The sequence below is a fragment of the Zonotrichia albicollis genome, chromosome 4 (assembly GCF_047830755.1).
Source record: "Zonotrichia albicollis isolate bZonAlb1 chromosome 4, bZonAlb1.hap1, whole genome shotgun sequence".
Lineage (NCBI taxonomy): Eukaryota > Metazoa > Chordata > Aves > Passeriformes > Passerellidae > Zonotrichia > Zonotrichia albicollis.
In genome coordinates this window covers 37,136,395-37,153,527 of record NC_133822.1, presented here as the reverse complement: position 1 = coordinate 37,153,527, position 17,133 = coordinate 37,136,395, and the positions used below count along the sequence as shown (strand labels likewise).

The window sequence follows — 17,133 nt, the reverse complement described above, 5'->3', positions numbered from 1 at the left end:
TCAAGTTTGTAAGAAAAATGATTTTTTAAATCCAGTTGTTTTTCTTCAACAACCCCATTTAAAACTTCAGATAACATCTTCTGGAAATGCCCCGAGCCATGAGATGGATGCCAAAATGACTGCCAGGACTCGGTATCTCCCAGCCCAAAGGACGGGCTTTGTTTTGGAGCACACACACAGGAACACAAGCCAGACCCCTGATCTCTCCAAGAAATCACAGGATATAAACTGCTGCCCAAAAGCAAGCCCCGGAGAACTTCAATAACCTCCAGGAAAGCTCTGAGGTTAGGGAGACTAGCACAGCCAAAGAAGACATGAGGAGTCTGCTGGCACTGCTGATCCTGACTCTGGCCCTGGCAGCACTCTGCTGTTGTGAGAAAGGTAAGGGGACATCTTCCCAGGAAGGCTCTCAGAGCTGCTGAGCCCTGCAGCTTGCTGTCAGCCTCCCTCCAGTCTGGGAGAGACACAGAGCTCTGGGGGGAGGAGATCACCCCCAGTCATTGCACAGCTTCAGGTCTCTGCTGGAGAGTCATGGATGAGAGAGGGCTTGGCAGCAGAGACCCCCATCTTTTGCTGGGCATCTTCTTCCACTGGTCACTCACCCCCACCTCTGCTGCATATTGAATTGCAGCAGGGAATTTGAACATTTTTAATATGTTTAAGATTTCAACTGGTTTATCATTTAGTCTCTTTCTAAATGATGGGTGTTAATAAAACCATTTTGGGAGAAACAGAGCTTCTATGTAAGTGGGGGGAGCAGGATCAGTCAGTGGTGGGATTCAGTTACAGAGGAGGATGACTCACAAGCATAGAAGGACTCACAAGCAGACTCCTTTCTGTCTGTCTGTCTGTCTGTCTTCCAGATCCCAAAGAACCCTCAGGATCTCTCAGTGCTGACAGTGAGTATATCATTTTGCCTGATGCTCAGCTTCATTCTCCTGCATCTTGCCTTCTTTCTCCACTTTGACATGTTCAAGAGCTGAACAAGAACCATGCTGAGTCCCTCTCTAACTCTTCCCTTTTCACTCCCAAACTCTGCAGTGCCTGAGGGGCAGGAGCATGTGCAGCAAACAGAGCCCCTCTGGTGTGAGCAGATGACAGGAGGGCAGCCAGTGCCCCTGCAGCAGCAAGGCCAGCACTGCTCACGGTGTGCAGGTGGTTGGCAGAGCATCCCTGCTCTGACCTGCCCTCAGAGAGCTGCCCAGAGTGTCTGCTCATCCCCAGGCCGCTCTGAGAGCAGAGGCTGCCCACATCAATGGGTTGTGACATCCCTGCCAAATCCTGCAACAAGGAAACCCTGAATGAGAGGGGCTTCCTTGGCTGCTCCCGAGTCCCTCCTGTCAGGTCACCTGGGATGCTGGGATTTGCACACCTTGGGTTGTTCACAACTTTGGCAGCAAGCTGATCCTGGCAGAAATCTGTATGGAAAATCCTTTTTGTCCTCTCATGTCTCTCCTTTCTCACACTTTAAAGGATAACATTGCTGCTGAGAAGCATGAAAGCTGGTATTTTTCCAGTGAGCCAATACAAACACAGATTGGGAAAGAGGAAAAAAAGATGTAAAGACTATTCAGGGAAAGGTGATAGTTTCTGACAATTCATTAACTGGCAGTTTCTGTGTAGTCAATATTTTGATCCAAACTAAAGCTCAGTTTGCTTGAGATGGGGTACCTCTCACCTCCGAAGAGAAACACAGCCAAACACTCCATGATGATGAGGGAAGGGACAAAACCCACCATCTCCCCACAGGCAGAGATCTGAGAATCTTTTTTCCCCCAAAGACAGCAACAATTTGGCAGTTTCCATGCTGAAATGTGTATTGGTGTGCTGCTGCCTGTGTTGCTGCTGTGCCAGCACCTGTGCCCACCTCTGCTGTTGTGGGACCATCCCATGGAGTGAGGCTGGGCTGTGCTGAGCTCTGGCTGGGGCTGGGAAGTGGCTGTGCCTGGTGTTTGTGGGGTCCTTCACAGGACCACGGTGTTGGCACAATGACAAATCAAGGGAGCAAAGAAGAAATCTGCAGACATAACGTGTTAGTGGAGAGCAGGGACAAATGCTCTCATGGCTGAAACATCTCTCATGTTCTCCAGGTCCTGAATGTTGGAATCTTTACACATCTTGGGTGAATTTCTCACTGGGTGATGTTTACTGTCACTATTTTATACTCTTCACCTTTCACGGAGCTCTGTACATGTGAGCACTGTTATTTCTGTGTGCTGCCTGTTGCTCATGGCTCATTGGAGGTGCTTTAAGGTCTTGTGGTTGCTATCCCACATCATTCTCAGTCAGAGTCCAGACACAGAAAGGAAGCCAGGACTCTAAAATTAACTAGGCCAGGGAGAGAGGGTGCCATTCTCCTAATTTTGTTCTTATTCATATTTTATGCCTCCTGCACATTTGCTGCAGACTCAGATTATGTTCTGTGATAAGGAAATTGAGTTTATGAGAGAAAAAGCCCTTGCTTCATGGAGATATGAAGGCTGCAGTGATGAGGGAGCTATGAGTGGACAGTGGAATGGGGAGAGATGGACGGAACACTAGGATGGTTTGTGGAAGTCATTTGCTTGTGAAGAAAGCAGATTCTGCTTTTCAGAGGTTGGACTGGGGTCACAGACATATTTTATGAAAAATCCTTTAAGTAGGATTTTTCTCCTGAGAAGCCAAGAGGCCTCAGAAATGAAATGTAAACAATGATTATCTGCTGCTATGGAATGCAACAGGTGCATCTTTGACTGGTGTCATGTGATTGTTTTTAATTAATGGCCAATCACAGTCCAGCTGTCTTGGACTCTGGTCAGTCACAAGATTTTATTATCATTCTTTTCCATTCTTTTTCCTTGCCAGCCTTCTGATGAAAACCTTTCTTCCATTCTTTAGTGCAGTTTTAATATATAATTTTCTTTTAACATAATGTATATCATAAAATAATAAATCAGCCTTCTGAAACATGGAGTCAAGATTCTTGTCTCTTCCCATGCTGGAGTTGCCTGCGAATTCAACATTTGGTGACCCCGAGTGAGGATCAGTTCCACAGACTGGTCTGTGTGTTTCAGTGCTGCATCTCTAACCTGATGTGCTCTCTCTTGGCAGGCATCAAGATCAACAAAGAAGTTGCCAATGCCTTTGTGAAGAGGAAGAAGAGAGCCAGTCCTTATGAATGGTAACAGCTCAGGAGCTGGGCTGAGAGCTGGACCCTGGACCTGCTCTGAAGAAGTGGTGGGAAGGCCATAGGGCATGACAAGGCATTATTTTGTTGTATATCTATATTATTACCTTCATGTATTGAAGGAGAAAGGCTGTAGGAGACATTCGGTAATGGAAAAATGGTTCTTTTATTCATTAAAACCCATTTGAAGGCTCATAGCTGGACTCTAGTATTCCTCCCAGGGAGAAAGATAGCACTACTGTGCTAGCTATGGAGACAGCGGGGTACAGATTATAAGGTGCTCCAACCTACAGGGTCGTCAGAACCAATTTTTAGGATAATGAGAATCATAGAGCCTTGGTCATTGCCTCTGGTTTCCCACAACAGCTTTGTTGCAGGAATAAGGCTCGATCAGATTGTCTGTTCTTTCTAAAGCTGTAGAACATGTATTTACTTGTGCCAAAAAGTAGGCTATTTGAGAAATTTCAGATAATGCAGGGAAGTTCTTCATACATTTTCTGGAAGAGGTTATTAAGCTACTCTTTCAAATACAGAAATTCATGAGGTACTGGTGAGATATCTGTAGTGGTGTATACCGTCTTCAGGAAAGATTAACCAAACATAGAAGAGGAATTGAGAATGATATCCAAAGTGTACAGCTGAGACTGTACACTTTGGATGCACAGTGAAAATATTTGGACTTTCTTAGCCTGGCAAAAATGAAGAGAAAAAACTACATGGAGATAATGCTCCTGTCTACAACAGAAGTGAGGATTGTTAGAGAGAGGTGTTTAAGCTAAAGGAAAATAATGGCTAGTGGGCAAAAATAAAGGTAAGCAGGAAATAATAAAATAAATATATAATTAAATAAATAACAAAGGGAAAAAAACTCCTGCCTAGGTGGGGAATGAAATTGAAGACAAAAAAAAAAAAGCCAAATCCTTACAGCTTCTGTGGTATACTTTGCTGGTAAAACCTCAAGAGCAATCGATTTAATTTGGGTTCAACCCCATATTTCCCAGCATCGATCAAGCAGCCTAACCCTGTGCAAGCAGACGTTTAACTCAGCATGACCAGTGCTCTGCTGGGTCTCCCTGGAGGATTGCAGGGAGCATTGCTCCAGAGGATCACTTCTTTCCTGTCAGTGTCAGGTGTATGAGCAGCCCCCAGTGCCTGGGCTGAACCTGCAGAGCGGTGTCTGTGTCTCCTGCAGGTACCTGGAGTACTACAAAAGCCCGATGGAGCAGATGCACGAGCGCTGCGAGAACTACCCCCCCTGTGACTATCTCTCTGACCAAGTGGGGTTTGCCCTGGCCTACAACCGCTTCTTTGGCAGGTACTGACCGTGGCAAGGTCTCTGCTCCTTGGCTTGGAGCACTCCAAACCCCACAGGAGAAAGAAGCTGTGCTTGGGAAGGAGGGAAGGAAAGCATCTGGACTGGCATCTTCTTCTGTTGTGTCCCAACCAGCTGGAACACCAAGGCTGGGATTATCCCACTTGTTGAGCTTCCATTAACTTCCTTTCATCAATAAAGTCTCTCTTTAAACAACTTTTATTGTATTTTGAGCTTCACCAGAAGACCCTGTCTTATTTCTTTCCACCTGAATCCCCAGCAAATAATATTGGGAAAACAGGGATTAATTTCAAGAAAACCACTGCATGCTTTAGAAACATCACTAGATCTCTTATCCTCTTCTGCAAAATACAGGAGGATTATGGAAGAAGAATGTCACAGTGTGTGTAAATGTGATGGATCTGATCCTGGGATGCTCACTGTGAAGAAGGAAGAACACCTGCCTCCTGTTCCAATTAATGGGAAAGTTCAGTATTTTCATGTAGTATAATCACATTAAATATGCATCACAGTAGGATCATTTGTAAAGATAGGAGTGTGCAAACACTGAGCAATCAGCTTCTGGTACACTCTTCTGATTACTCTGTCATAAAATTTGCTGTATAGCAACAATAAATAAATCTCAAAAGGTGTGTTTAAGGAGTCCTTTTAGATGATCCCAACATTTATGTACTGCTTTTCATGACTGTAAAAAAAGACTTTGAATTCTCTTGGTTTTTCTGGTTTTTTGGTTTTGGTTTTGTTTCTTTTTTCCCCAACCAGCTCCTAGTGAAACTAAAAATACCCAGCAGAACAAAAAAAACCCCAAAAAACAAATGCTCTTCTCCTCTGTTGCTTTTGCATTTGTGCTTGAAGTACCTAGACAGCTAAAAACAATTAAAAGAAAAAGAAAACAATGCTATAAACATTATGAAATTTAAAAAAAAAAGAAAATTTGTTCAAGGATGAATTGAAATTGGGGCAGCATTTTGTTTATTCGAGACAATTGGTAGCTATATATATATATATAAAACGTACATGTGTTTTTATCCTTTTATCCACATATCGTCTTCCCTCTGCACTACTTCATTCTGTCCTCTGGCATTAATATTGTACCTTAGCAGCTTTCTGCATAACCTTCCTAATTTACTCTGTCAGCTTTCCTTCCCTGAGGGGTGGACAGCAGATCACACCTCCAAGGACAGGGACTGCGGATGCTCAGGAATCTGGCAGAGTCAAATCTCTGGTTACATGTGAGCTGGTGCAACCACCCTCAGCTGCTCACTGCAATAAATACTGCTATGTAAAGCAGGCTGGTCTGCTGCTTCTTTCTGTTCCTTTGTACAACCTCTACCTGAGGTAAGCGAGATGCCTGGAAGACACGGCCTGCTTTTGTGAAGTCTCAGGAGCAGGAACCCAGTGCATGATGCTTCCTTCTCCCCTCCCATGCCCCAGAGTGAATTAGAAATGATGACGCTGAAATTTAGGTCATAGGTTCAGCACTCTGTGACACTGAGGGAGAGGAGGGCCAGAAAAGCCTTGTCCTGCAGTAAGGACACAGGAGAAGTCCACAGAGGTGGCTGCTTTGCTTGGCGAGCTGCTGTGGCTTGCACTGCTGACACTGATTTTGGCCGAAGAGAAGACAATAAATGCCTTCTCTGCATGTCTTGGTCCAGCGCCTGTGACTGGTTCCTCTATTGACATAAACTATCGGGGCTTCACTGCTCACAGTAAAATCCTCCTCTGAACGCCATCTAGTAAAAATTAACAGAGTGCTTAATTGAAAATAGTGAAATTTTTGCTTGGAAAAATACCAGAGAGATTAGCAGAATCCTCATATCCAGTGTACTAATAGAATAGGGGTATTTTGGTTGTTGTATGCTTTTGTTAGCACAAAAATTTTCCTGTCTCTATTTGCATCTTTCTGTTAGTTTTATATTCTTTCTCTCTCTTTCAGTAAATATTTTTTTCAGGCAAAAAGAGTTACACCCGGAGGCCTCCATTATGTCATCTGCTCTGTGTCATCAGATCTCTTCATGGGCTGAAGTCATTATGACCTTTGGGGATCTGAGCACTCAGATAACGTTACAAATTTACTGCTGAAAAGGAGGAATTCGATTGTCACTTGGTCAATGCAGCGGTATGCACCGCCACAAATCCTCTGCTGCCATCTTTCGGCCTTTGTATTTGTTGTCGTTAATGATAACTTGCGTTTGGAAATAGAAATTCCTGTCCTCCTGATTCCCTTCATACGAAACATTCACTTACAGGTCAGAGGGGAAAACCAGGGACATAATTTACAAGTGGATTATATGCAGCTGAACTGACATTTTAGTGGGGGTGTTTATCATGACTGCCAAGCTCCCAAGGGAGCCTGTCCCAGTTTAGGTCTGCTTTATCTCTACACAAACAGAGGTGGAGCTGCCTCTGAATAAATTCGTGAGCCCTCCTGTGAACTCACTTTTAGCAGTCAAACAATCACTTTGTGAAATACAGCCCAAGGTAACAGAGACATTCCAGGATGGAGAAGTAGGTAGTCTGCATCCATCACTTCATGGCACTTCATGGCATCATCTCATGTCACCTGCAGCAACTGCTTTGAAAGGAGCCCAGTATGAGACCTTTATGTTGCCCCCCACCCTATCTCAGCAATACTTTGTAGACAGTCTGTCCACAGACTCCAAGCAGCTTCACAAACCTCCCTTATCTCAGGGAATCACTCCATGTCTGGAGGCGCCCCCTTCACCCAAACTAGCATTACCAGGCAATGGAAAATGGGCTTCACTTTTCTGTAGTCAGATCCAAAGCCTTGACTGTTCTTGGCCTTTTTTCCTTTTACACAGAAAAGTTATCAGAGGCCATGGGGCTCTCTGGGTGAATAACTCACTGCCAGTATTTGGAAGGGTGTCCAGAAAGCAGCTGCTAGAGAAAGGTTTGTCTCAGCACAGGATCTGCTTTTACACGCTCATTTTGGCTGTGCCAGTGCAAACAGTCCAGCAAAGTGGCACTCTGCAATGCTGTAGGAGGAGGATTGGCACACAGGAGTAGAAAGCAGGGGGTGATAAGGAGGAGGAGAGTTAGGTTATCACTGCTTCCAGATGAGATCCCAACCTACCCTGCACTTCTGTGTTGGCTTTATCAGAGTCAACTTCTTGAAAAGAGCTTTTAAACTCTTAACCAGGGAGCAGTCACCCTGACACACCCCTCCTTAGGAGGAGTGCCTTAGACTTCTCCAAGCCATGGTTTTCTTCCGATTTGCAAGAACAACACCAAATACCTTGGAATCAAAAGAACTGTCAAGGTGATGGACATTCATGCCAGCTGAAGTTGGTGCAACCAGACCTTCCTTATGGATTTTGGGCACATTTCTACCAGTAAATTGTCTGCTTGGACTGATTAATGACTTCTGAATTGCAGTGAGAATTTGGCAAATGATCTCTGGTTGAAGAACAGCCACGAAAACCTCAGTGAAAATTACAAACTGCAGAATTTTCCAGTTCAAAGAAAAACAGAAAGAAATAGGTGCAAATTACCTTTCCTTAAAAAAAAAATGTTCTTTACAGTGTCTTGGGTGGACTCTGGGAAGCTGGTGACACTGGGCAGCCTCCTGCTGCTGATCTTCTCACAAATATTGATAAAAGAGGTAAATATTGTTCTTTATTTGAAATAATGAAATTGCTTATACCACAGATTTTTTTTTTCCATTTGAAACGTGTTCTTTAAGGAGTTTTGGGTTCAACTTAAACTTTTCTGCTTTCAGTTCCTCTGTTCCATTTCTTACCTGTCTTAATTTGTTTTAGTTACTTGGTTGGAATTTTCCTCTTGTTTGCAGCCAGATGATTTCATAGAGTGTTTGTGAGTAGACCTAATGGAATCTTTCCTCTCATTTTCCAGCCTGTCTATATTGACCAATGCTCCTGGGAGATTCTAACGTAGCACATCCATATCAATTAAGAACTCTGTCATCCTGACCTGTGGTGGGGTATAGACAACAACCTGAGGTGGTTCAGGAGGGTTTTGCTAAAGATTTGCTACCTGCCTCGCTTGCTCTGCCAATAATGACAAAGAGGCAAGGAAAGGGTAGAGAAAAACTTGGCTTGCATCTACAAAGTTAAACAAAAAATTCACACTTCTGATGCTTATCTTCATTTGCTTTTGTGTTGCAGGCTGTATCCCCCATCCCCATGGATATGGCTCTGCTAGCGTTTGATGACCAGTATCTGGGGTGCAGGGAGGAGATGATGGAAGAACTGGAGCAAGGAGACTATTTCCAAAAGGAAATAGCTGCTAACAAGGACTATCTGCGTCTCTGGAAGAAGGCTCAGGAGGCTTTGCTGAAGAGCCCTGTAGGTCTGCTGAGGGAAATGCGTGACAGCCATGCCACAGCCCTCATGGCTTACTCCATGAACTCCTCCCTTCACTCCCAGCTGAACTGGGCCACATCCACGGCAGGAATCTCTCCAGAGCACTACAGACACAACTTCAGCTTTAAATACTTTCACTTCTACCTAACAACTGCTATCCAGATATTGAAGGAATGGCAGAGCAGCATGGGGAAACATAAGTGCTACCAGGTGCACAGGGGTGTAAAGGATTTATATATCGAGGCCAAGGAAGGCAGCAGGGTGCGATTTGGCCGTTTCACTTCTACCTCCCACCTCAGGAGTGAAGCTCAGAAGTTTGGGAATGAAACTTTGTTCACAGTGACCACTTGTCTGGGAGCAGCTATGCAAGGCTTTTCTTACCACACATCTGAGAAGGAAGTCCTCATTCCCCCTTATGAGATATTTCTTGTCAAAAGCTTCCTTCAAACCCAGCAGGGTAACCGGTTGCATCTGCATTCTGTGGGGAACTACAGCAAGTACCAGTGCCAGCTGGTGGAAGGTATTGTACACAGGTTCCCATGCAAGGGGGCACAGGACAGGCTGCTCTCCACTGCCCCAGGCAGCCCTCACCAGCTGCACCCACATGGGGCCACACTCAAGGCCAAACCTGTAGCTCACCTGCTGTGTTTGCCTATGAGAACCCCAAGACCCAGCTTTTACCCTGTTTCAGTTTGCTGTGAAACCTGGGACAATCCCACAGCTCACTAAAGATGAATCAGCAGGTCTCAAGGTTCTTTGCAGACCCCATTTATCCCAAGTGTCACTGCAAGGATGTTGCAGTACTCATGGCTTTGGGTCCCCAGCATTGTTATTGCAAGAGTGGGTGAGATTTTCTTGAACTAAGCAATCTATGCTGGTGTCTTGCAATACTGCTACACTTCACATTTCAGGACTGTTCTAGGCTTTGTTTCACTACAACTGTGGCAAGCTAACACTTCCACACTTATCTCTGGCAAGCTGAGAGAAGCGTAAACAAAGCTACTGTCATTTAACAGTGACCTCTCTCCTAGCAGGGACAAAAGGTATCCTTTGACAAAGAACACACCGAGTTTCCTGGTTATAGAGAGAGCTCTATGCTGGAATACCTCATAGGGCCTATTTCACATCCCTGCCTTTCTGTGAGTCTACCACCAGTCCTTGCTTTTGTCTCTTTGTTCAGCAGTGTGTCAATGTGATCTTTGAGCTCAAAACTATAATTTAGGAATGAGGGTTTGTGCCTCCAAAGCCAAAATAATAGACAGAGTTGAGAAAAAGACCTTTGTGGGCAGAGGTTGTGTTAGCAAAACCAAAAAGCTTTAGGCAGTGAATAGAGGTCTGAATGACTGCTCTCTTTATTTTCTTTCAGCTTCAAGAAGCAAGAACAGTGGTTATACTGCACTCGCCTCTGCCATTCTCCCAAGTGTGCTTGGAGTTTCCCTGTGCTTGGCCCACAGTCTCTGATTTTCTGGCTGCATCCAGATATGTACAAGGAGCCTTTGGAGTTCTTGCTGCTACAGAAGGTTCAATCTTCCCTTTGCTTTCAGCTCCAACTCAGCAGCTGAGACTGGAACATTCAGCCTGGTTAATCCAAACAGACATTCCCTGTACCATTCAGGTAGGAGGAAGGTTATCTATGGCCTTTCTGAAGACTAGATCAGGGATGACCTTCACTGAAGACAGCTTTGTCCTGAGGCATTCAAGAAAGATACACAGGGACTTTGGACTCCTTACAGATCTCTTCATAGCTTTATTTTTAGTGAGAAAGAGTCAGTCTGTGGGATGTGGAAGGCACTATGGCAGTAAATTCAAGTGGGTAATTGGGCAGCTGTGCACATCCCCTTTGGGAGCAGAGAGAGGTGGTGCCAAGATTGCATTGAGGAGTTGGATTATTGTGTTGGCTGAAGAGACAGAGAAGTGCATTAAGTTGTGAAGATTCTGGCAGACCCTGAACAGCCTTTCTTTGCCACTCTTAAAAAAAAGATGAACAAATATTTCTGGAATGATGTCTGACTCTCAAAAGCAAACAGAGGAAATCCAGAAGTTGTTATTACAGGGGAATTACAGAGGAATAAAGGTGGATATATTTTTTGCTAGATTGTGACATTTCTGAAATCAATTTTCCAAACTGCTAGCCCAGCTGACCCATTCTTCCCCAAGACATTAATTGGAAGAAAACACAGAAAAATTTCTTGACAGCCTTTGCTGGGACCTTGCCAAGCAGCCAGAAAAATATGGCGTAAACAGCTGGAAGTATTCTTTCCCTGATGGCTGCAGGAAGTATGACTTTGACTTGCATTCTCCAAAGTAAGGGAAGTGCTGTAAATTAATTATTCTTACATTGTGATGGCTTTTGGTAATTTTGTGCAAGTCCTAGAAAACAACTACTTTGCATCATCCTCAGAACTATAATCCTTCAGTTTGCATATACTGGTGGGTCTACACAGTTTTTTGGGTGGGGGGAATAGACACAGCAAAGTCAAACTCATAACATCTACGTTCAAGGGACAAAGCAAATGAAGACTGAGTAATGACATGTTTTGTCATGTTACAGTTCCCTTAAAATGATTTCTATTAGCCAGATAATACACTGACTAGATGGTGCAAGCATCCCTTGGTAGGTGGAAGCCCAAAACATTGTGCTTGCTTGGGTGCCCATCATGATACCATTTTGACTGCTAAGAAAATTATGTCCTTCTGCTTGCACCTCTGAGTTCTCACAAGGCCAACCAGAGATACACTCCTGGGATAGTGTGCAGCTCAGAGACTGCTCCTGATGTTGCCTTTGCTTGTGCCAGAGCCCTGTAAAGCTGAGCTGGTTGCAGCAGACATTGCATCAGCTATTGCTGTGGTTAGATGTGTAGTTAGCAGTGTTCAAGCAATTGCAACTTCCTGTCCCACTGTATACTTTCAAAACCTTATTTTCAGAACTCAGTTCAACCATCTGCCTTTTCCTCCATTTCTTTCCCATGGCAAAAGGGGTCTGAAATTGCACAAAATGGCAAAATTGATTTTAGCCTTCACTGCTGTTCAGAGCTGAGTCTGGGCCTCCACACCTCTTCTACTCTCATGACATCAGAGACCTGGCAAACTGCAGCAAGGAAGGATGACTGACACCCCATATCAAGTATTTTCCTCCAACTCAATAGGCCTGCAATAATAGCTATTAATCCTCCCAAAAGATCCAGAGTAAAGCAGGAACAAAACTGTCTTCATATTGTTCAAATTATTTTCTGTCTTGTTCCAAAAGATGAAGGCTCTAATAGAAAAGAATTTGTATCCACTGCAAACACAGAAGACCTGAAATCAGTTTCCAGAATGTGACCCACAGGCAGCTGCCAGCCTGATCAATTCAATTCACTTCAATACTGCACGAAGTATTTCAGGACTACATGGCATTCTCAGTGGAAAATACTCAGCAGTCACAAGCAATTGACATTTCCAGAACTATAGCAGTTAAATCATTTAGTGTTCTCTTGTAGCTTATGTTCTCATGTCCACAGCTCTGACAACAAGAGAGTTTGGCACTCTGACTGTGTTCATTAGAGTTGAATACAGCAGCTCAGCTTTCAGATGAAAACACGTTAGCGATTGCAAAGTGCACATTTTATGTTTCACCTTATATTTTCATCTGAGAGCTCAGCCATCCTCTAGAGTGGAAGCAGTGTTCCTAGTGAGACCCTTGTGGGCTGCAGGTCCACCTTTCTAAGGACAAGAGCATAAAAGATGTCTAGCTTGGTTGAAGGCATGTGTACACTAGCTTGTACACATAGGACAAAAATAGGACAAAGCCTATTTCCACTCTCTGTGGTGTCTATTCTTCAGTTTATGTGGGACCATTCAATTTTTATTCTGTAATTTGCAGGTGTACAAAAGCAGTCATTGCAAAAATGCATTATTTCAAGGCATAGGTGCAAGCATGAATGTTTATATATACAAGCAATAGAAACCAGTAAAAAACATAATCTTGTATCTGTTTGAATTAGAAGTGCTGTCCTACACCTTTTATGTTCTGAGGACAGCAAGTAACACCATCCCCTTTCAGCTGTAGCTGCCTGTGATGGCACCTCTGCAGCAGGTAGGAGGGATTTGTGCAGTACCCATTCTCTCCAGGAACAGAAGGCTTTGGAGGATCTAGTAATTGGGAACTAGCATTGAGTAAACTCAATTCTCTTAAAATTGGAAGGAAGGGAAGAGGACGAAGAAAATGAGATGAATCTGGGTAAACATCACACAATAGAATTAATGACAGGCAGGCACAGGATGCAGCTGAAGCCCAGCCTCTGGATCCCTAGCTCATCACATGCTGCTGGAAAGCACCAGGCGAGCAGAGGGGAAAGAGGCTGAAGTTACTCTCCCATACACATTTCAACAGGAACATTCAGACCAAATCAGGTAGGCAGTGTAAATGTTTAATTAGAAAAGTTTCTGTGGTAAATCTGCACAGAGAAATCTCTGGAGAAATAGAAATACAGAAATATATGTGGCCTGCCTAATTCTAAAAGGAAAATATAAAAGCTAATGAAAGTGCTAATGTGAAGAGTAAGAAGTAATTTTAACATTAGTAGATATAAAATCTAGAGCAGATGTAAGAAGTTGAAATAATCATATGTAATGAACAGATTCTAAAAGTCTTCTCCGCACCTGTCTAGTATGTAAAATGCTTGTTGAAGTGCTGTTCCTTCTAAAACAATTTGTCTTCTCACTTTCTACCAATAAGGGAAAACAAATGACCTTACAACAAAACAGCACTGGAGTGGAAAGGTTTTAGTATCACACTGAGTCAGAAAGCAAGCCAGCAATATCCCTGAGGCAGGATTGATATGAAATCATAGCCTGCATTATCATGGCTTTATGTTTCCAGAAAATCCCAAACCTTTACTGTAAATGTATTTGGCTCCCTACAGCTTGTATAAGAAGATGTGTTAAGCAGTTTATTCTCTTGGCAGAGATTCAATGTAAGTGGCTGAAAGAAATATACAGTACTGTGCAAAATATTGGGGGAGAAAACCTCAGACTGGCTTGTGTTTCAACACTGAGATTAAAAGTTGGCAGGGGATTGTGGAATTCATTCTGGTTTTCTACAGTGACCTTGTGGGGGAGGGTGTGTTTAGTAAAATACAGCTGGGTCAGTGTCAGATGATTTGCAGCTAACAGATAGTGCAAGAACTACAAAGGACCAAAATGGCACAAAGGTATCTTTTCAAGAAGAAAAATCTGGGTAGTCCCCTACACATAACTATTTGTAGCTCTAACTGTGATATGTAGGCACTAACAAGAAGAGAAACATCTTAGAAAAATGCAAAGCACTGCACAAAAGTGGCCCAGATTTGCAAAAAGAGGGCTGAGATCATGAAAAGTACCAACAAAGAAATGAGTCATCCTACTCATTCATAGTTTTCTCCTGTAGCAATGATGCTTGCATTTAAGATGAAATAATGTTAAAGCACTTTCACTTTGCAGCTAGTGAAAGGTTAAAGGAAGTGACAGTGTTGATTACAGAATCTTAGTCATAAGGAAATCCTCCATGATCACTGTTAACTCAGTCTCTTTGGACTCTATGTTGGCATGCAGTTTATGAAGAAATAAATATCAGGGAAGGAAATACAGTGAGAGATGTATGTAAGGTGATATAGGTTAGGATGGGGTTATTATGGACAATTTTACTATTCATTATGAATTCAGAGGCTAAGCTTCTTAGTATAAGCACAGAAGGCTTATATAGTATCATTTTCTCTTGAATGTTAGAAGAAAAAGGCTATACTGGCATAAAATGCCTTTATTGTGGCACAAACCATATCCACCAAGCATCATAGTTGCTGAAAAATTGAATGCCACTAAATGGATGTAATAGGCTGATACAAAAGAGTGCCTGGACCAACCCTTTAATCTTTAAGCCACATCTTTAATTTTGCTGATTAGATGAGATTGTTCCATTTTTTAGTGAACTAGTTCAGCTTCTACCATCTTCAGTTTCCAAGGTTCAGTTTCAATCTCAATCTTCAGTTGCCAATGGCTCACATCTATTTTTCCAACCTGCTCATTACATATTTGTTACCTATTTTTGTTGCTCTGAGCATAACTAATGTCTTAAAAGGTGCTTTTCCAATCACTTGGCAAAGATCCAGAACAAGAATTAAGATTTCTAAATTTACAAGCTATGCCTTGGGACTTGACCTGCTCAGTATGAAAAGAACCAGTGGGGCAGAGACAAAGCAGAATTCACTGCTCTTTAGGGGCTATGGTTATGGGTGTTAATCAGAGTAAGAAATGTCTTTTCTCTCTTGAAGTAGCCTACTTCTGAAGAATGGCATTGAGTGACCTCCTTTACCCAGATAATCCCAAGAGAAAGCAAGAACTGATCCATCTGCATCAGGAATTGCTTGACTGTATGTCCACAAATTTCCATGCAACAAACGAGCTGGTTGGAGTGCTGAACGAGCACCTGGGCTGCACCATTACCCCCATTGAGATGAGAGAGAGCAGTACAGTCAAGGAAAACTGTGAGAACATCATTCAAGTGATGAGTGAGATTCAGCACCAGGTGCAGAAGATTGACAGTGACATGAAGGACAAGCTCGAGCCAGTGCTGTACCAGAAGCTATATGACATCAAAGAGCCCGAGCTGGAGAAAATTGCAATAGCCCAGAGAGTTTTTTCCATAATTTTTGGAGAAGCAACTTCAACAGCTGCAATGGTAGCTATCAAACTTCTTGGCTCCAATCATTTAACTCTCACTGTGAGCAAGCTCATCGGCGTCCTTGCGCAGATTGGGGCCTCTGTTCTTGGGGGAGTTAGCATCACCATCATTGGGCTGGGCCTGGAGATGATTCTCCATGCCATCCTGGGAGCTGTGGAGAGGAGCCAGCTGCTGACAGCTGTGAGGAGCTACGAGAAGCACCTGGCTGAGTTTAAAGCAGCCTCAGAAAAGTACCAGCGTGCCATACATGAAGTGACTTCTTTGGTGAGACAGCAAGTTCAGTAAATGAAGGTGGAGTTCTCTCTCCTGCTGTCACAGCAGCTGCAGCAGCTTATGCCTGCAGAAACCTTTTTGATTCATTATGACAAACAAACTTCTGATGGATTTTATTTTCTTATTTGTGGCAGCAGAACAAGAAAAGAGACAGTTCAGGAAACTGGCACTGAAATACATTAGTAAAGAACTGGTTTACAGGTGATTTGGGGGGCAATGTTTCAAATACTTTGCACCTTTCCTTAAGCTTATTTTCTGGGAAGCACTGTAGGTAACCTTGAACTGTAATTCATACTGGAGACAATAATACAGACTGCTGGACTGGTAGTGGTGAGAAGGTGTGTTTCTATATCAAAGATGACAACACAAAGGGAGAAAACAATTTCAACAAGGCAAAGCATCTGGAGGCTTTATGAAGACATCTGTGGTTGCTAAACCCTTACTGTGGTTTAGTGCTTAATCTGATAGACTGAATTCAATTACAAGAACTAGCTGAAGCATATTTAACTGCTATTTTCTGCCCTCCTAAGGAGCCAGGAAGAGATCTTCTTTAAATAAACTCTAATCCCAGTAGATTGGCAGGTAAGAGAAGCCTGGGCCTACATGCAAACAGACACAACCTTGCTCCACCACTGAGAGAAACCAGTGCTGCATTCTGGGTGTACCTGACCATGAATAACCTCTTGTGCTTGTGATGCTCTGCTCCTGCCAACCCACATGTAAAAATTTCTGTGCAAAGTTGCTCTTTTGTTGACTGGAGTGGGATTATACACACGTACAAGTGCCTGCAGGATCGCAGCCCTATTAAACTAAAGTTATTTTCAAGTCTTTACCTGATCCCACCAATGCAGGACTGCCAAGAATATGCTCAGATTCTTCATTTCACAATATACTACCAACTGTCCTTATTTTTCAGATTTTAAAACCAAAACTGGAAGCAAGAACATTATTTGTAGTATCTTGCTGTGATTTGCTGTGAATTGTTTTTTCTTGATCTTAGAAAAAAAGGTAGTTTAAGAATTAGTAAAAATGTACATGAGTATTGGAAGACTTCTCTTTTCTGTACTTGCTTTGTTTTGTTTGAGGTTTTTTTAATCTGAAAATAATAAATAAGTATTAGAAGCTTCATTATACAAGCAATTCTTTTTTTTTTTTTTTTTTTAATCCATGATAGACCAATCTAGGAGGGTTGTGCATAGCTTCCTTTTTTTAGTACCCACTTCGCCCATACTAACATCATATCCAAATTCATACATGTTTGCTAATATTCAATATTAGCAATCTTAATTTATTAATAAGTAGATAATCCCTATGAAATAAA

General features: G+C 42.9%; 3 protein-coding genes across 3 annotated transcripts; all 3 read left to right on the top strand.

Annotated features, from left to right (window-relative positions):
• Nucleotides 1-209: 209 nt before the first annotated feature.
• Nucleotides 210-5,368, top strand: LOC102073565 (osteocalcin). The gene is made up of 4 exons (XM_005480735.3): nt 210-381; nt 864-899; nt 3,091-3,160; nt 4,359-5,368. Exons 1-4 carry the CDS (start codon nt 315-317, stop codon nt 4,486-4,488), a joined length of 303 nt encoding a protein of 100 aa, XP_005480792.1. The 5' UTR covers nt 210-314; the 3' UTR covers nt 4,489-5,368.
• Nucleotides 5,369-7,600: 2,232 nt separating this feature from the next.
• Nucleotides 7,601-10,429, top strand: ART4 (ADP-ribosyltransferase 4 (inactive) (Dombrock blood group)). The gene is made up of 3 exons (XM_005480736.3): nt 7,601-8,121; nt 8,645-9,362; nt 10,209-10,429. The coding sequence occupies exons 1-3, from the start codon at nt 8,029-8,031 to the stop codon at nt 10,301-10,303; spliced, it is 906 nt and encodes a 301-aa protein (XP_005480793.1). The 5' UTR covers nt 7,601-8,028; the 3' UTR covers nt 10,304-10,429.
• A 345-nt stretch (nt 10,430-10,774) lies between these two features.
• Nucleotides 10,775-16,892, top strand: SMCO3 (single-pass membrane protein with coiled-coil domains 3). Its single transcript, XM_074539537.1, has one exon. The coding sequence runs from the start codon at nt 15,147-15,149 to the stop codon at nt 15,822-15,824; it is 678 nt and encodes a 225-aa protein (XP_074395638.1). The 5' UTR covers nt 10,775-15,146; the 3' UTR covers nt 15,825-16,892.
• The last annotated feature ends 241 nt before the right edge of the window (nt 16,893-17,133 follow it).